General features: G+C 40.6%; 3 protein-coding genes across 9 annotated transcripts in view; 1 reads left to right on the forward strand and 2 right to left on the reverse strand.

Moving 5' to 3' along the window:
- The window catches only part of scube3 (signal peptide, CUB domain, EGF-like 3), a 62,014-nt gene extending 55,616 nt beyond the window's left edge, over window positions 1-6,398 (forward strand). For 3 of the 4 annotated variants that reach the window (XM_085915260.1, XM_085915269.1, XM_085915245.1), the window contains 9 exons: window positions 30-191; window positions 292-495; window positions 1,316-1,477; window positions 1,550-1,717; window positions 1,792-1,953; window positions 2,030-2,227; window positions 2,304-2,456; window positions 2,531-2,610; window positions 3,420-6,397. In XM_085915260.1, the coding sequence (XP_085771386.1) occupies window positions 30-191; window positions 292-495; window positions 1,316-1,477; window positions 1,550-1,717; window positions 1,792-1,953; window positions 2,030-2,227; window positions 2,304-2,456; window positions 2,531-2,610; window positions 3,420-3,572 (1,442 nt within the window). In that variant the 3' untranslated portion in view covers window positions 3,573-6,397. Of the gene's footprint in view, window positions 1-29; window positions 192-291; window positions 496-1,315; window positions 1,478-1,549; window positions 1,718-1,791; window positions 1,954-2,029; window positions 2,228-2,303; window positions 2,457-2,530; window positions 2,611-3,419 lie in introns of all 4 variants that reach the window. The other variant, XM_085915253.1, reaches the window with a different exon arrangement.
- Window positions 5,814-8,726, reverse strand: LOC147061565 (zona pellucida sperm-binding protein 3 receptor-like). Of its 2 annotated transcripts, XM_085915292.1 has the most exons (7): window positions 8,649-8,726; window positions 8,366-8,563; window positions 6,746-6,842; window positions 6,605-6,678; window positions 6,362-6,538; window positions 6,081-6,266; window positions 5,814-5,967 (listed from the first exon to the last, which is right to left on the reverse strand). In XM_085915292.1, the coding sequence occupies exons 1-7, from the start codon at window positions 8,701-8,703 to the stop codon at window positions 5,930-5,932; spliced, it is 825 nt and encodes a 274-aa protein (XP_085771418.1). In that variant the 5' UTR covers window positions 8,704-8,726; the 3' UTR covers window positions 5,814-5,929. The 2 variants fall into 2 exon arrangements, with proteins under 2 accessions (XP_085771418.1, XP_085771409.1); XM_085915283.1 differs by having other exon boundaries at window positions 5,828-6,266.
- A 595-nt stretch (window positions 8,727-9,321) lies between these two features.
- On the reverse strand, window positions 9,322-17,048 carry LOC147061566 (6-phosphofructo-2-kinase/fructose-2,6-bisphosphatase 2-like). 3 transcript variants are annotated; one of them, XM_085914869.1, is made up of 16 exons: window positions 16,924-17,048; window positions 16,362-16,493; window positions 15,536-15,661; window positions 15,177-15,273; window positions 15,004-15,070; window positions 14,686-14,760; window positions 14,559-14,615; window positions 14,278-14,402; window positions 13,838-14,045; window positions 13,607-13,753; window positions 13,429-13,533; window positions 13,225-13,354; window positions 12,904-12,966; window positions 12,744-12,808; window positions 11,896-12,093; window positions 9,322-11,711 (listed from the first exon to the last, which is right to left on the reverse strand). In XM_085914869.1, the coding sequence occupies exons 2-16, from the start codon at window positions 16,435-16,437 to the stop codon at window positions 11,643-11,645; spliced, it is 1,608 nt and encodes a 535-aa protein (XP_085770995.1). In that variant the 5' UTR covers window positions 16,438-16,493; window positions 16,924-17,048; the 3' UTR covers window positions 9,322-11,642. The 3 variants fall into 3 exon arrangements, 2 of the variants coding, with proteins under 2 accessions (XP_085770995.1, XP_085771008.1); XM_085914882.1 differs by lacking the exon at window positions 9,322-11,711 and adding an exon at window positions 12,452-12,481 and having other exon boundaries at window positions 11,944-12,093; XR_015066468.1 differs by lacking the exon at window positions 9,322-11,711 and having other exon boundaries at window positions 11,944-12,093; window positions 12,452-12,808.
- Window positions 17,049-18,577: the final 1,529 nt, after the last annotated feature.

The raw sequence follows: 18,577 nt of genomic DNA on the forward strand, positions 1-18,577 counted from the left end.
TGACTGACTGCGATGCTATTTTTCTGCAGGAGGTGGTCAGCCGTGCAGTAACTGCCTGGTGACGTTTGTCAATCTCAAATGTGACTCGTCAAAGAAAACAAAAGGGCGACGTGCTCGCAACCCTGCTAACAAAGAGGTAACACGTATAACTTTGGAGCTGGAAGCGGAGGTCAAAGCTGGAGACACAACAGGTCAGTCTTGCCATGTAACGGCCACGATGAGCAGCCATTTTAATGTGCATTTGTCTTCATAGATGTAACTGCTTGAAATGATTTTCTTTTCCCATGCCAGGGAGTTGTAACCTCAGTTGCCTCAGGCAACGTATGGAGAAGCAAGTTAAGACCTACATCAAGGCTCTGAAGAAGTCCATCAACCAAGAGCGCTTCCTGATCAGAGTTGCCGGTTTGGAGTATGAGGTGGCCCAGAAACTTCCGCAGACCGCTCCCGTTCAAGAGAACTGCGGCCCAGGCTCGGAAAAGGACAGTGGCCGATGCGGTAAGAATTCACCTCATTCACTTTTCTTAACTTTGATCGCAAAATGAAAGGCAGACATTTGGTGATACAATGAGCATCATTTAGTATCAATATGGCAATTTGAAATTTATTAATTGTGATCAGTGTAACATATTTCTTCAAAGGCTCAGTTTATCAAAACATAACTTTTTTTGCTGACGCAAACCATACAAGTTGAAGTTGTAATATCAGCAGTCACCACTAGACGGCAGACGTCTCAGTTGCACTTGCGCTACTACTGCCTTATGCTACAATGTGAATAAGTCAAATCATTTTAGGATTTAGAATGACAGGTTAATGTTAAAAGTTTGTGGTTTTTTTATTTTTTGGGGAAAAAAAAGAACAAGATGAGTTTATGCAATAAATGTTCAGCAGTTTTGTGCCATGGTCACTTTTATGCTCAAGATCCCTTTGCACTGGAAAAAAATAACTCGGTGTGTAATTATTTTTGGGATTGTTCAAACCGTTTGTTGTTAAAGGCTGTATCTTTTATTCATGCAACGAGCTTGAAATATATTAAGATATGGTGATTGGTTCCGTAAAAAACAAAGATAAATTGGCATGCAGGTATTTTTGTATACATTTAAAATGACACCGTTTGTCATAAAACTGATTAAGAAGTGCAGTTGAGCTAATAGAAAATGACGTCCCTCCACCATCATTTACTTGAAGTTGCCCATCCCGGCTGTAGCAGATGATAATCAAAATGATCATGTAAAATGATTGTTATTGAACTATAAAACGAGTAATAGACTCATGGCGTTTCCTTGTTACTGGAGCTGTTGTGGATTTTGTTTTTCAGTCAGGTGCTTGCCAGGCTCATACTACCACGGTGAGCAGGAACGTTGCGTCCAGTGTCCGCCTGGCACCTTCCAGGAGAGGGAGGGGCAGCTGGCGTGCGATCTGTGTCCGGGCAGCGACGGCCACGGACCCACGGGAGCGCGAAACATTTCATCATGTGCAGGTAGTAAAAATCCAACTCGTCCCCAGTCAAACGTTCTTGCCAAACGTCACGCGACTTGTCTGTGCTCCGCAGGCCAGTGTCCCACCGGGTTCTTCTCGGGCGACGGCTTCAAGCCTTGCCAGCCGTGTCCCCAGGGCACATACCAGCCGGATTTGGGTCGGACGTTGTGCTTTCCTTGCGGGGGAGGCCTGAGCACCAAGCGTGAGGGAGCGAGCTCTTTCCATGATTGTGAGGTCAAAGGTGAGAGGAGTGTGCACGGAAGCCATCTGAGGGGAAAGAAATGCTGATGTTATGTGTCTTCATTGGTGCTGCAGTGCAGTGTTCTCCGGGTCACTACTACAACACCACGGTGCACAGGTGCATCCGCTGCCCAGTGGGAACCTATCAGACGGAGTTTAGGCAGAACTACTGTATTACCTGCCCCGGAAACACCACCACGGATTTTGATGGCGCCACGAGTGTCTCGCAGTGCAAGAGTGAGTGTCCAAAAAGAGCGTTTGAGGATTTCACTTTGGAGTCAGACAGTAATGCGTCGAGTTTGTGCGCGTCTAGACAGGCAGTGTGGCGGCGAGATGGGCGAGTTCATGGGCTACATTGAGTCCCCCAACTATCCGGGAAATTACCCGGCAAACGTGGAGTGCATTTGGAACATCAACCCGCCCAGCAAGCGCAAGATTCTCATTGTGGTGCCGGAGATCTTCCTGCCCTCGGAGGATGAATGCGGAGATGTGCTGGTGATGAGGAAGAACTGTGAGCGTGAGCGTCAGCGGGGGGCCACCGGGTCCCCAGACTTAATTCATCATTGCCCTTTCTGTGCTCTTGCAAGGGTCAGCTACATCCATCACCACCTACGAGACATGTCAGACGTACGAGCGGCCCATCGCCTTCACGGCGCGCTCCAGGCGGCTCTGGATTAACTTCAAGTCCAACGAGGCCAATAGTGCCAGGGGCTTCCAGATCCCCTACGTGACTTATGACGGTACGTCATTCAAATGGCTGGCGGTGCTTCTGAGCATCTCATGAAGAGTCATTTTGTTGTCTGTGTAACTTCAGAGGACTATGAACAGCTGGTTGAGGACATCGTCCGGGACGGAAGACTCTACGCTTCGGAAAACCATCAAGAAATCCTCAAGGTTTGCTCTACTAGCCATTATAAAATCAATGAGTGGAAGTGGTGAGGCTACATTAACTTTGACCTTCACCCCATTAAACCCGTATAGAATACAGAAGTTGTGATTGATGGGCGGGGCGACGCTTTAGTCTTTAATTACATGAGAAACCTGCTGAAGAACAAAAAGGTTTTATTGCTATCATTGGATACACTGCTGATTAAAGATCAATACAGCAAAACCTCCAGTCACAAATCTCCCGCTTTAAAAACAATTACGGTTACACACAAAATGTTGTTAGAAAAATAATCTTCATTTTCAAGACAACAAGCGGTTAATCTTTCTTCCCTGGAACGGCATGAATTAGAAAAGAAAATGACATAATGACATTTTGAAAAATTCCCATGTTATTGTGGAAAAAGAAATTTTTTTTTAATGGAGGAGCTATAGTCCTCTTCTCAATTAAAGTCAATGAGTAATGAACTTATTATTTTCTTTTAATTCTTTCATTCATTATTCTATAGACAAGTTTTGACTTTTTTGTTCCATTATATTTATTCTTAACCACACACTGGCTAAAAAATAAAAACATAAATATATTTTTTTAAGTTGTTTGAAATGAATTAATTGCATTATATTTATTCTTAACCACACACTGGCTAAAAATAAAAACATAAATATTTTTTTTTAAGTTGTCTGAAATGAATGAATTGCATTTCCTTTGATTTTAATATGAAACATTACCTTGATCTATGAACTTTTTTTTCAGGTTACAAATCGGCTCACGTAACCACTCTTAATGAATGCACCCATGTCTGTTCTTGTGTTTGCAGGATAAAAAACTGATAAAGACTCTTTTTGACGTGCTGGCTCACCCAAACAACTACTTCAAGTACACCACACGGGAGTCCAACGAGATGCTTCCCCGATCTTTCATCCGCCTCATAAGCAGCAAAGTCTCTGCTTTCCTGCGACCATACAAGTAAACCTGCATCCGCGATTCACTTAAGACCCCCCCCGGTTGCCCTTAGGGGCTACATCCCGCAACTCACAAAGGACTTCAACACACAAAATATACACACTTTTTTTTAATCCTCTTTTTATTTTCATTGAAAAAACCTGCAAAATGCTGAATATTTGTCAGTTTTCCCGTCACAGGTCCACAGTCCGGAGCGTAAGCGTTTGGTGGGGGATGTAGAATATGTGAGTGGGGTTTGGTTTCTATTGCGGTGAGACCATTCAATTGGATAGAAACAGCAATTTGAGACAGTTAGGCGTGATGTTGTGTTAGAGCTTGTTGTTGTATTTGCTTAAATGACTGGTGTGTATTCCAGCTCCGACTGCGACGGTTAAGTATGACTGTAAGTGTTGTGCAAGTTTCCAGGTTCCATCGCGTGTGTGTGTGCGCGTGTGTGTGTGTGTGCGTGCTGTGTGTGCGTCCTCGAGGAGGAGCAGTTGCTAACTAATTCATGTCGCAGCTGTGTTCCAGCTCATTTAAAGCCTTACTATGTTTGAGCTCGTAGAGCAGTTTTACTGTTAAAACAGTTCATCTGTGCTGTCTAGACTGCACCAGCCTTTTCCAACCCGCCCAGCATTTCTGTTGCTCTTTTTCTCCTTTTTTTTCTTTTTTTTTTTCCAAGGCAACTTTAAAGCAAATACAAAAAAAAAAGATGGTTAATCATTCCAGGAACACAGAGGACATTTTTTGCAAGATGAATAAGAAACTAATAAGTGGGAGAGCCACAGGAATGAGATGATGTGGAATGTGCCTGGGAGAGGGATTGAGAGTTGAATGTCTTTGAGGGACATGATGTTTGCTGCTTCTTGTAAAAGGTCACTTTAATTCTTCAATCTCATTTTGTCTCTCTCATGTACTATACTCATGACTAGTGTAAAGGTTTGAAGTGAAAAAAAGGAAGCAAAGAATTTCAAGTACTTGACTTGTCGCACGCCGGCAGGTCGACCATCTCGTCACCTGTCCGTGAAGCAGGTCTTTGATGTTTTGACTTGTAAATACTGAATATTAGTAAGACAACGGTTGGATTCCTTGAGGCCGACCACTAGAAATCACACCTGCACCCCTGGCCCCTATAATATCGTGCCCACATCAAATCCAAAGACACCCAACTCCCCCTAGCTCATGTTTGGTCTGTCCCAGTAAAGACAGCTCTTCCAAAGAGGGCCTACAAAGGCGGCTCACGTTGTTTTGTGCACTAGATCGTGAGCCTATCCTTCTACCTTTTATAATACAAGTGCAATGAATGAAAATAATACACCTTCAATTTGGTTATAATCACCACACTGGCGGAGCTAGCGGTGGGAGGGAGTGGGGGCACTGAAAAAATATTCTTGACCCCCCTCCCCAGGAAAAACTTCTAGCTCCGCCAGTGAGCCGAAAATAATGTTTTGGAAAGCAGCGCTGTTGACCCTTCATATGGTTTTTGCAGAGGGAGTCAAATATGTCATGAACATATAGCAGTTTTGGAAAAAAAAAAAAAAAAAAACGTTCTTTGTGATCACAAAACAACGACAGCAACAGGGTATGATAATTTAACTTTAAAAATCAAAGAACGCTTCCATAATACGAGCTAATGAGCAATTTTGAGCGTTCCACCAAAAGATGAAAACCTCACCTGGCTATAAGCCAAGTGGGCCGCCATGGCTTGTTTTTGGCTCGCTTGTTAAAAAAAAAAAGACTGGAAACGGGAAGCGGCTTGACTGGTTTAGGAACACACTTGCGGGGGATAAAGAAAGCCCTAAAGAAATTGAATATTCATGTTTGTGATTCTGACAAAATTTTCTTTAAATATAATTACGACGTGGCCCTCATGGGTAAAAAGTCCCGTTCCAACAGAATCAGCTTCTCCCCTGCAACCTGATTAATTTCTTTTTTTTTTTTTTTTTTTTTTTTGGGGTTGAGATTGTTGCCTTTTAAAAGAGAGTTTGCTATGATGTATCATAGAGTTGATATTTGCACTTGAATTGTTATTGCTTATGTAAATGTCTGGATTTTGTATTGTCTTTTTAAATGAATGGAATTGGTGTTCTTATTTCCTTGTAACTTGTTTGTTCATGAATGCTCACTAGCAGCTTAGATGATGATACACATGGCGTTATCGACAGTAAAAAGGAAAAAAAAAAATGTATAGAAGTGACCGCAACAAGTTTGTACTCATTCTTGCCCAAAAACACTTATTGAAATAAACACCCTGTATGTCAGCTTCATTTTAAAAACATGTTTAATGTGTGTAAGGCAGAGAAGTCTTGAGGTCCAAAGCTAATTTTTCATCTTCTGTTTGCTTCTATTATGCTGGTCTTGGATTGACTAATGTAGCATCACATATCAGACACCATATCGGCTCTGCCATTCAGTGCGCCGTGCTAATTAAAAAAAAAAAAAAAAGGGGGGGAGAGAAAAGACGAGTTAAATGTGTTTAGAAAAGTAATTACGATAATAATCCTGTGATCGATTTCCACCAGAGTTGTTGTCTTACACGTGCGTCTACATTTGGGAAGGCTGGGACTCCACTGACCGTCGTCACCACAGGTGACTGTGCTCGCACCCACCACTGTGTAACCATGGCGACAGTCGATGGCGATCGTATCCCGGTGTTGATAAAGCCTGGTGTGAGCTCGCGTCCAGGAGGCGTTGGGCACTTTTGGAGATGGACATGTGATTTCTGTGGAGAAACTCCAACTTTTATTCACTTTTCTTCATGGCAAATTGTAAATAAATTTGTGTAAAGATGACCGTGTGACTATTTGTGTGGCAGACCTCTGCATGAAGGCGGTGTGCTCCATGTGCCGTTCTCCATGCACCATATGACCTTGTTCCCCAGGAGGGTCCCCGTGCGACATTCATACTCAATCACACTCCTGTACTTGTACGATTCATCCTCCTCGCCGTTTCGCTCTGCGTTGGCCACCTCTGGAGGCTCGTCGCACTCCACCGCTGGAACGGAGAGTAAATGTCGTAAATTTACGACTGTGGAAAGCGCAAGGAATTTCATCGCTGCACCTTCACAAGAGGGAGTGTGACCATCCCAGCCGAAACTCATGCATTTCCTGGTTCGCCGTCCAAAAAGCTGAAACCTGGTGACAGAGTGAACACTCACAACCTGTCCAGCGGTGATAAGGGGAGATTGTTTGAATGTCTCACCCATCATCACAATGAGCTGTAGCAATGTCTCCAAATTCTAAGCCGGTATACGTAAAGTGTCCGTTTCGAATCTCCCCAGCAGAGCCACACAGGATCTCTTTACAGAATCGAAAAGAGGGAAAAAAAATTGCATGACTCCAAAAGCTTTCCATCCTCTGATTGGGTAGTAGTCAAAACCTGTTACAGCCAAGCAGTGCAAAGTAGCGATTTACTCATTAACACATTTCATTACATCTATTAAATAAGAGATAATAATGTTTATCCTTAGCTGCTTCTCTTCAACTCAAACCTTTTGTCTCCATGTACTAGTAAAGAGAATCACAACTAGGGTTAGGTTTTCAAATTCGGTTTTCAAATTAAAGTTAGGGTTTCAAACTTGGGTTAGAGTTGAGGGGTAGGGGGTACGGTTGGAGTTTCAGTGTCGTAGTACCGTTTCAAACTGAAGTCAGGGTTAGTGTTTCAAAGTAGGGTTTTTAACTAGGGTTTGGGTTTTATAGAAGGGTTTAGAACACAGGTGTCAAACTCAAGCCCCAGGGGCCAGATACGGCCCGCCACACTCACATTTTATGTGACCCGCGAAGACAAATTGTGCATCAAATTCGTGTGTCATTACTAGAATTGCAAATTGTCTTTACTTTTAATTAATTTATTTTTGTAATATTTGAACAGTTTTTACTCGTCTGATTTGAAAACGAGTTATTTGTCAGTTTGTTTTGTAGCTTTTACTGTATATGACATGAGGTGCTCATACATTTATTTGGGTTGACAGTCATAATGGCCCTCCGAAAGAAGCTATGACTACAATGCGGCCCGCGAAAAATATGAGTTTGACACTCCTGGTTTAGACTAACCTTGTTGGAAATACCTAACCACACCAGTTTCATATGTACATTCACCAAACCCCTCTTTAGTGAATTTTTTGGGGGTTTTTTTCAAATTCAAGACAGAAGTTTTTTACTGGTGCACAAAATGAGCCGTGCATGAACATCACTTTGTTCAAAGAACAAAACCTACACAATGCATGAACTCACCACAAATTACATACCTGCAAATCAGTGTGACTTCTGCTGTTCCCTTTGAGAGACCAGTTCAGATATGTGTCATCACGAATTCACACGATAAATCTGGTGAACTCCACAGCGGAGGCTCTGCCAAACCCCTTGGGTTAAATGGAACCCAGGTTATGAACCACCGGTTTAGAAGTAGGGTTAGGGTTCCAAACTAGGGTTAGGCTTTCAAAGTAGGGTTTCAAACAAGGGTTAGGGGTTACGGTTGAGGTTTAAGTGTCATAGTATGGTTTCAGTACAGTTAGGGTTAGTAAGTACGGGTTTTAAACAAGGGTTTGGGTTTTATAGAAACTTCATAGCAAAATCTTCCATTAGGTAGATCATCACCATCACTACAATATCTTTACTGAAAACGGGCAGAGTAGATTAGTCAAAGTTAAAATTAAATAATCAGATCTTGTTTTCCAGTTAAATAGAAATTGTGCATTTATGAGGGGAAAAAAAATAACTTGTGCAGGACGCCCTCCCGTGGCCATATGTGGAATCGACAACTGTATTGAATTATATCACGCTAGAAAAGAGGCCACTTCTGGCACAACTGTCACATTCTTACTGTCGCATTTGAGTGTCAACGTGGTCCAGGTTCCATTGACGCACATCACTGACAGGCTGCCCGCGTATGCCACAAAGTTCTCGCTGCACTTGTAGTAAACTTTCTCCCCACTGTCGAACTTGCTTCTGGTGCTGAATTTGTTGTGGAGTCTGGTGGATGGATACTTGGGCGGCGCTGAACATCGCTTTGGAATCTCGGCTATGCATTTAAAGATAGAATGCAATTCGAGTGTCGGGTCCAATAACTGGAATGTGTTATAGAAACAAGAAAAAAATGCACTTACCTGTGTCAAATAATGAAAAGAATAAATAGAGAATAATGCACACAATGGTCCTCATGATGTTGATTGCGTTCAGGTAAAATGAGGAGAACAAGTAGACATGGGAGGATGATGGCAGTATTTATAGAGGGCTGACCCCAGCCCTCACCACCCACACGCGAGAACGGGCACACGCCAAACACAAACTCGGGCCAGCCAAGCTTCAATTAAATAAACACAACGTACTCAAACGGTTCAGCAGCATATTGATGTATTTGGCCATTATAGTATTTATCAGACAGCATCTTTTAATCATAGAATGAAAATTAAAAAGTGAAGTTAAATCAACAAAAACAAAAAATGTGTGAAATGCATGCAAATTTAAAAGATACTGTATAGTACACAAAGATGAAACTTTATCCTTCTACTTTTTCCGTGAGCTTATAGTATTAGATGACGCAATGGTAGATGACTGCTGTGTGCTTGACATCAAAACAAGTAAATTTGAGTTGCCAGACAGTTTTCAGACACTGCAGGCACAATTACGTCATCGTCTGTTAATGACAGTCGAGCAAATAAATGGCTTCTCCACAGTTGTAACTCATTCAAAATGGTGATGATTTTTAAATGCAAATCTGAAAACAAACACCATCCAAATTAAATGGATCATGCAAAGGACACACATTTACACTGCATATCTGAAAAGAAATATTTTATTGATTCAAGTAGATTTATCATTGATTCCCTGTAAAATACACAGTTGTTGGTGTGATGCCAGCATGTGCCATACTTTAGAAGTAATATGAAACCAACCACAGGTTAAATGTGTAAAAACCTCAAACAACAAAACCAAAGTGTAAAATGTTGACTAGTCATTATTTTATCACAGTCATTTTAAGGACACTACTTCAAAATGCGCCTTGGAATGATAGGAAAATGAAGCTTCAAATTAGCTTCATTATCCAGTTGTTGTTGTTTTTTTTACCTCCCTAGGTGGTAGTACTCTGTTCAAAATTGGACTGAAAGCACATCAACTTATCAATTCTTAAACCTATTTTTTTAAACCAACAGTGCTATCAAGAGCAGTCAAAAAATACAACTGGTTCATAAAGCAATTTTGAAGCATCATTTTCCTGTTAGACAAAAGCACGAGGTGCGATCTATACCTGACAATGCTGTAGTGAATTTCAGAAGGTAATTCAAACACAATCATATTCAAACGCATGTGCCTCATCTTTAAGACAAACAGCTTCAATCAGCTAGAGGGGCACTTGGTGTGATAAATGCTATCAACATTCAAGGCCTTTCTCCTTATATATCAAACTTTCCATTATTTGGTAGACTTAATTACACTTGATTTTAGGGTGCACCATCTAAAATGTTCAGATATTAGGACAGTCTTAAAATAATTTACATTTAACAGCAACAGCGATCATGAACCCACAACACAGATAATTCACACATTTAGAGTACCGTATTTTCCGGACTACAAAGCGCAACGGACTATAAGGCGCACCTTCAATGAATGGCCCATTTTAAAACGTTGTCCTTATATAAGGTTCACCGGACTATAAGGCGCACCATTAATGCATCATGTCAAGTCAAGTTTATGTCATGTCAGATTTTTAATCCAAATCAAATCATTCTCTATTTTATCTTTTTTTATTTCAACTTCAGACGCAACAAATTACTTTCTAATCACAAAATAATGATCCATAGTCTTTTTGATTCATGATTCATAGTCTTCAGCGGGCCACTTATGGTTGATTTCATGACACAATGCTTCAGGCTAATTTAATTTTAGAAATTTGGTCCATATATAAGGCGCACCAGCTATAAGGCGCACTGTTGGCTTTTGAAAAAAATTTAGGTTTTTAGGTGCGCCTTATAGTCCGAAAAATACGGTTCTCAAAATTTTCCTTAAATCAGCATATTTACATTCACGACTGCCATTCCATTCTGGTGTGTTGTTTCCTATTCTATATAATTAAAATTTAAAAAGAGGGATAGATGCGGTGAGCATTCATTTATATCACCCCTTCCTAAGAACAAGGGGAAGTGGCAGACAAAGAGACAACAAAGGTACAGAATAGCAAGGGAAAAAAAACAACTCTTGACTGACTGGGTGAGGATTACCAAAACTGTCAAGTAATGTCTACAACTGCACTAACCTGCAAAAACAAGACGGCAAATGCGTCCTTCTGCTTTGACAATCTTGCTGTTTTGGTTCTTCATGAGGAAATGGAATTCAGCTAAAACGAATGGTATTAGACATCCACCAAAAAGAATTGCTTCGAGTAGCAACAACGGAATAAAAGCCAGATTTGAAGACGATTGTTCAAGGCAAGGAATGCACTAACCAACATGCATCGTAAGTGAAAAAAACACTATTGTAAATTATTATGTTTTTGTTTGTGGACTTTGTTGAACTGAGAGTTTGTGTGTGAGAGACAGTGCACACAATGTTCATTGTTGAAAATGACTGGTCTGTGGTCAATTTCTGTCATTATCATGTTGGTGCGTGACATGATAATGTCACACAATAAATTTGGCTGAGCAGAGGTGTGTGTGTGTTGATGTTTATGCGTGCTTATGTGTATGATGTGGCTCTTTGCGGTAACACAGTAAAAAATGTGGCTCTTAGTCTCTGACTGGTTGGCCACCCCTGATCTATACTCTATTTTAATTCACAGAAAGCTGACGTGTAGCAGAACTACAAATTATAAATATCTAATTGCTTGCTTGACGGATTTTGCCATGTTTGATCAATTAAATAAAAAAAAAATGGCCCTTGCATTCTTCCATTTTTATATATCCATCCCTAAAACAAAAGAACAGTTAGCTGTTTGTAAACAACTGGATGGACACTTACTTTATATGACAGACCTGTACAGTGATTTTGTTGAGGTTGCATGTGGCAAAGAAACATTATTGGGGATGTGCAAAAGCGGAAAGTACAAGGGGAGCAAAGCAGGGGCCAGACATTTGGTCAGTGATGAACGAACGTCAAGACTAAATTCAAGAAACCTTTCTTTTAGTGCCAGCACTGTCGTCTGTGTCTCCTGCACTGAAGCCGTTCAGGGAGTCCTGCAAGAGGCAAAACGGGAGAGCTGAGGATTTAGCGAAAACACCGCAGCAAGAGTCACAGAAGGACAACTTGTTCTAATTTTGACATGTGAGCTCACTAGCCAGGGTTTAACACTCCCTGTCTGGAAGGCAGTGACAAACATTTCATTTCCTGTTTCACCTTCCTCTCAAATTCAACACTGACCTCACTTTCTCGCTGCTCTACGCCCTCCGATGCCTCGGAGAACGTCATGCTGGATAAAATGGGAGTCTGGGACGAGCGAGGCTGCGGTGGGTTGCCGACGCTGTAGAGGCGAGGCCGTTTGATCTGGTCGTGGCTGGACAGCGGCGTGAAGCTATTCCGCCGCGAGAAAGCTGCCGGGACATCTTTCCTTATGCGGTCCTACTCGGCAATGGCAGACACACACAACAGGAACTTAGTTTTTCCATTATGTCAAATGATTTGGATCTCCCACAGTGACCCAAAAAAAGCATATTGAGTATTTTCTCTGCTGTTATGACATTGCACAAAAAATACAAGCGAAGATGACAGTGAGCTTTGAAAAGTGAGGGAGAGAAAACATCAAGCTGCAGCGTTCGGCAGGTTACGCGGCTACAAAGTGCCAATATCCAAAAGACAAACCAAAATGTCTGACACCTCCCCAAAGTCTAAAACATTTGTGTGCTTTGGAAGCCCTGAAGCCATTGTTAAGGTTGCTCTTGGCTAAACGTCCCTCAATGTATTTCTGTAGAGCACTCACTCTGTCTAGGACTCCAGGCTGAACGTCTCACTGCAAATAACACACAATTATGACCAGAAAACAAATTTGGAGTTGTTCCCAAAAAAGGTAGCAGGCTGTTGTGAGCTTGTACAAATAAACAAACAGAAATACAATGCGGCAAGTATGTCAAACCTCCATCAACAGGAACATCTTTTGGACTCCAAAACCAAGTCGTGATCCAGAGGTGGCCTCTGTTCATTTTTGATTTTGAATGTTTTCAGGTGACACATATTCCTCAAAGAATCCTAATAAGACATAATGGAAAGCTTACTAATGGTCTGTCCCTGTGAGTGTTGACAGCCTCCACCTTTAGGTCAAACATATCCACTTTACAACCTAGCCGCGGGGGACAAGAAAAGACATTTTAATACCACAAATGGCTACAACGGATGTCAGGTTCAACTGACTCAAGAACGGTGGGGGGGCCTTACCATAAGCCACAGGGGTGAGTTTGAGGACAGTGTGCAGAGGACACTTCAAGTATGGAAGATCATCTGTGGCCACAGAAGTACAAATCATTCATTTTGTGCAGAGAAGAAAATCACTTTCTGTGCCTCTTTTTGTGGATATCAACCCCCACCCAGAAAAATCATGTTAACTGGAATGGCTTCATTACATGTTCGGCAGCAAAAAAAATAAAAGAACTCAGACGATGAGTTTGCGATGCTTGTGAAAATCCCCGCACGGATTCGTGGAATGTAAACTAAAAGTCAGGCTCGACTCAATATGATATTGTTATTTTTTTTTTCTACCTGCGCTCTTGTCCAGAAAGTAAGCAAGCAGGCAGCGCATGACGGCTTGATGACAGATAACCAGCACGTTTCCCTGCCGCTCCAGCTCCATGATAACCGGCTCCAGACGCTGCACCAGGTCCTGATAAGACTAAAGCCAAAAGAAAGACATAAACACAGGTGAGTTAAAAGCAACAGAGGTGAATTTATGAAATGGGATATTACCTCTCCTCCAGGATAGCGGTAGTGATACTTGTCCTGGTACCTCATGGCGTACTCATCTGGGTACGTTTCCTCAATGGTTTTGTATGTCATTTCTTCACACACTCCCTGAAAAGCAAGGCGATTAAAGATGACTGAGTCCCGGTAGGTTATGGTCGTCGTCTCTTTCAAGAGAACATACAGCATCTATCTCGTTCAGGATCTTCCACTGCTCGTAGGGAACGCCAAGCTCCTCTGCAGTTTGAATGGTGCGCCGCAGTTGACTGGTCCAAACTTTTAGGTCTGATAGACGATGTTCTTCTACAAAACCCTTCAGTGCCACAGAAAACTAAAAAAATAAAAAATCTTTAGTATATTTTTTTAAATGTCAAAACTCAACTCTTAAAAACATGTTTTGCTGTGAGCTCAGCACCTGTTTTCCTCGGTCTGACAGCTCAGAGTCGCCGCCAATGCGTCCCTGCAGATTGTGATGGCTCTCTCCGTGTCGACAGAGGTAGATGGAGTGGGAGTGCACGTGGATGTTCATGAGGTAGTAGACAATTTTGCTCTGAATGTAATCCTGCACTCTGTTGACCAGGAAACGACGGCCGACGTTGATGACCTGAATAAAGGACAGGCTCCTACAAGCACAAAATGACTATTTGAGTCTCATAGTACAGTAACTGAATAGTTTTAATTATTATCAGATAGCTCAGGGCTTTAAAAAGCTATCCTGGAAGTGTGTGAATACCACAATTCTGATAACCATAAGTAACTGTAACGTGTACACAAATGACAACCTAATACTAGAGGAATCTGTCTCCTTCTGCTGGCCATCTTTAGCAAAATTCAATCCCATGTAAAACGTCTTACCTGTCATGTTCGTCTGGATCCAAAGGCTGGTAAGTTACTTTATAACACTCTATCCTCTTGAGAAAATCACCCATGACACTTTCTCTGTCCCTTTCTGGGTAGTCTGGACTGGACACCTTCACGTCCTATAATTTGAAAAAAAATATATATATATTTTTAAAAGCAAGCAGAAAAAAACAACCACAAATCATTATGTTGCTGGAATGTAACTTGGAGGATGCAATAGAGCATCAAGAATTTTGTTTAGTCTAATAAAAATATTATTTTGTTGATTTAATCACCAGGATGTTTGCAGCAATGACATCTGGATCATCACAAATGGATTCCACAAAAAACACCTGAAAGGAAAAGAATAGATATTATAAAATGATATAATACCGTACAATTACAATTAATCATCAGTCGGACCTTATATGAATTATCCTTTGCAAAATTAAGAATGAGTTCCCTCCTCTCCCTGGTGGTGTTGGTAGCATCAAACACCTGCACAACAACAAAATAAGCATTCAGCCCAAATAAATAAAAAAAACCTCAGACATAGTGTGTTTGATGGGAAAATGAAGCTTCAAATTTGCTTCATGAATCAATTACTGTATTTTTTGACACCTCTAGATGACACTGTTGGTTTGAATAAAGTGGTTTAAGAAAACGTACAAAAATATACAACTGGTTCATGAACCAAATTTGAAGCTTCATTTTCCCATCACCAGTTTTTAATGTTCTTACCGCAATCTGCCCTCCTTCCTCATTCAAGTAGGACTTGACATCTTGTAGTGCCACCAGAGCGCATTTTCTGTTCAAACAAAAACAATGTGAATGTTTTGGCAACGCACAACCTGTCTTGTTTGTTTAACGTCCCATTTGTTCAATAGCTTGCCGGTCGGGCTAGTCTTACGCACTTTCTTATTTGCATAGCTTCTTCGTTGTCATGTCTGAAAAAGTCATAGGACTTGTACGACTTCACGGCTTGTCTCCTATAGACTCCAAGGTTGAATACTGTGGGGAAACCATACGAGAGTGTAAAAAGACAAAAGGCGTTCAATGTGGTCACCTTCATATCGACTGCGCCCTACGAACTCGTTCACTTGCATTCCAACTGTGTTGACATAAGACACTATCACATAACCTCATATGCTCTACAAGATGTGAGTGAAGGAACGTCTCTGAAGATAGCAATACCTGACAATTCACAAGAAGCAAGTCACAGCATGTGAGTTCATGGAGGCTTTGTATTTACTCATCATGACTTGGTACCAACCTTTAGTTGGGACTCCAATCCAATTGAGGTAGCGCGTCAGTTTCTTGGACATGTAGGTTTTCCCACGAGCAGGCAACCCGATCATCACGATCACAGTTGGAGAATTGGTCATGTAAGACGCCCAAGCTGCAAAATAATGTTTAGAATAAACTAGCTTTAATTGTTTGAGCAGTGACGTGAGAATAAAGGTGCTCTCAGTTACCGCTGCACTTACTCCCTTTTAATTATTTTTTTATTTTTTTAATTCTGTCCTACAAATGTTTTTATTGACATAGGTTAATGTTCCATCTTGCACATTTGCATGGTGCTACTGCTACTGTAAAAAAAGAACTCGATCCTAAATTGACCCCTTTTATTGGATTTTTTTTTTTTTTATGAGAACAAACATATCAGCATGCTGAGGAATAACACAAGTCAATGCTGCGTATCACATTTAGATTAATGTTTCACTGCATGTCTGTTGATTAACTTTTTAGCCACCATTAGTAACCTAGGGGCACTTTATTGAAATGAATAACAAATTGTTTCTACCCAAACACGATTTACCTGTTTCCATAAAAGCAAGACAAATGTCTATAAAAGAAAATACCTGACAAGACCAGACTTGACCCTCATCCTTAATGCAGTCAAGATGAAATCATTCAGAAAAATTATTGAAGGAATAATTTCCACTCCATCTTAACAATCGCATTTCTTCTGGTTCTGAATGACTCACCAGTGGTAATTCGCTTGGGTTATTATACAACGTTGAATAGTTAATACTTGAGAACCTCAACTGAATTCACCTTTAGGACCTAGAGGCACAGAGGGGAAACAAACAACTTACAGCACTTTTTCTCAGTCCGTTTGGATTCCATCGAGCCGTCTGTCATGTCTGTAGGTCTTTGATGGCGGGCAGTCATGGCGAGTCACTTTGATGATGTTCCTGTGTCACTGTCACGATGAAGTCAGCATCTTTCTGTGAAGGACCCAATAATATTGCCATACAAGGATAGATCAGTGGAGCCAGAAGCAAGATGTTAATAAGCAGCATGTGATTATGAAAAAAAAAACTTATTTACAGTATATGACTAGACAACGACACAGGGTACACATTAGGAATCACACTTATTAAACACAAATTGATTATGAACAATAATCAGCAACACAATGTTACAAGACATTAATTGCAAGATTAAAATGAGCAAAGCACCATTAACAGCAATATTTGTGAAAGTTTTAAGGATGTGCATGACGATAAAATGCGCAATTAAAGATACCAGCACACATCAAATATGCTCGAAAGACTTGAACAGTCATAAAGAAACCGGATTTCAATTTTATACAACATTATAGTGACAGAACAAAAGCGCTTGACAACGTGGAAAGAACAGACTTTGAAGACTGACCAGATCTACGGCGTGTCCCAGCAACGTTCGTGGTTTTTTTTTTTTCTTCTTTGTTAAAGTCTCCGCATCAGTTGGTTACACCTTCCTCTCGTCGGATGTTTCCCTGCTCCTCCTTCTGGTGTCTTAGCAGGAAGTGCAGCGCGCTCAAGTTCACTCACACAACAACTACCAAATCCGGCAAAAGCGTCAAATGTAAAAAAAAAATAATGCCCAAAACCTTGAGCGTTAATAAGTATCCTCCAAATTTAAGATAACACTTATTTGACTTCTACTAATGCAGGGTGCATTCGAGGGCGGCATTTTGTTTTTTGTAAGGTGCCGTCTGTGGTGTTTAAGATGCACCGTATATTGCACAGTACACTAAATGTATACAATATATTATATCAAATATATTGTGTACATTTTGCATATTTCTCTTCACTCACCCCTCTGACCAATTGGGGTTCCATTTAACCAAAGCAAAACATACATGCAACATGAATGGCTTCATGTTGGAAAAGTGCCAAACAAAGTATTACTGGCTTTATTTCTTTTTTTAATACAATCAATTATAATTACGTCAGAGGTGGTGATTTTCCAGGCCCAGCGATGCAACCGTATGGACTGCAGGCCCATGGCTTTTTTCATATAGTTAATTGCAATATAATTAATTTACCATTTATTTCATTGGATGCTAAATATATATTTAAAAATTAATTTTACAAATCTTTTGACCAATTAACAAGTAATTTAATGAATCGAATGACTAAGAAACACACATACAAACACATTCAAGATATACTGCACACTGTGTGCGCCACACAGAGAATGGGAATTAAAATTGTCAACCATAAAATTCTGAGGATGAAATATTGTAAATGAAGACATAACGTCTCACTTTTATTGTGAAGGCTATTCGGCGCTTGTTATACAGTACATGTAGTACAGTATGTACTTTGTTAATTGTCAATGACAGAAGATTCACAATGCAACCAGTAGAGGACGCTATAGCTTTTATTTATGACGGAAGGGGTCGCTCATTTGTTCTTGTCTCCTGTTGGCAACCTCACAGTCAAAGGAGAATGGAAAATTATGCCCATTCTACTTTAGCTACAGGAGCCCTTGATTTCTTAGGTGAAGAGTATGATTCGGACATAAATTCACTTACTTGAAAAGGAGTGTACCTGTCAGAATTGAAACATGTACATCTTGGCTACTTGACGGATTTTCAACTTGATTCAGATAAGGGCTTTTGATTTAGACATTCAAAAGCCTCAATCTTCTGGGGAGGCCATTATTTTCTGCTAATTATGTATTGCTTTGCAATATAGTGCACTCTTCTCATTTGGACATCACATATGATTATTTTTGATATGAAGCAGAAATGTAGTTACTATACCAGGCTTAGTAGAGGTTTGATAATTTGTTTCAACGTATAACAAAGGCAAAGGGGAAAATAGGAGGCCATTATATTCTGCTAATTTTGCATTGCTTTGCAACACAGTGCACTTCTCATTTAGACCGCACATATGATTATTTTATCTATTTAGCAGAAATGTAATTCGTATTTCAGACTCAGTATTTAGTAGAAATGTGGTCATTTGTTTCAACGTATAACAAAGGCAAAAAAGAAAAAACAATCTCAAACAGTTAGTGGCATGTTCCACTTTAATTT

This window comes from Syngnathus leptorhynchus, chromosome 1, assembly GCF_054491065.1.
Source record: "Syngnathus leptorhynchus isolate UIUO chromosome 1, UIUO_Slep, whole genome shotgun sequence".
NCBI lineage: Eukaryota > Metazoa > Chordata > Actinopteri > Syngnathiformes > Syngnathidae > Syngnathus > Syngnathus leptorhynchus.

Excerpts from the sequence above, each read along its gene's own strand:
- LOC147061565 (XM_085915283.1), bottom strand. The coding sequence starts at position 8,703 with ATGAGGACCATTGTGTGCATTATTCTCTATTTATTCTTTTCATTATTT. Across the intron at positions 8,564-8,648 it reads CTTTTCATTATTTGACACAG|CCGAGATTCCAAAGCGATGT; the intron begins GTAAGTGCATTT and ends TTAAATGCATAG. Across the intron at positions 6,267-6,361 it reads CACACCGCCTTCATGCAGAG|AAATCACATGTCCATCTCCA; the intron begins GTCTGCCACACA and ends GTTTCTCCACAG.
- LOC147061566 (XM_085914869.1), bottom strand. The coding sequence starts at position 16,437 with ATGACTGCCCGCCATCAAAGACCTACAGACATGACAGACGGCTCGATG. Across the intron at positions 14,403-14,558 it reads TCATTGCTGCAAACATCCTG|GACGTGAAGGTGTCCAGTCC; the intron begins GTGATTAAATCA and ends TTCAAATTATAG. Across the intron at positions 13,355-13,428 it reads ACCGCTATCCTGGAGGAGAG|TCTTATCAGGACCTGGTGCA; the intron begins GTAATATCCCAT and ends TTTTGGCTTTAG.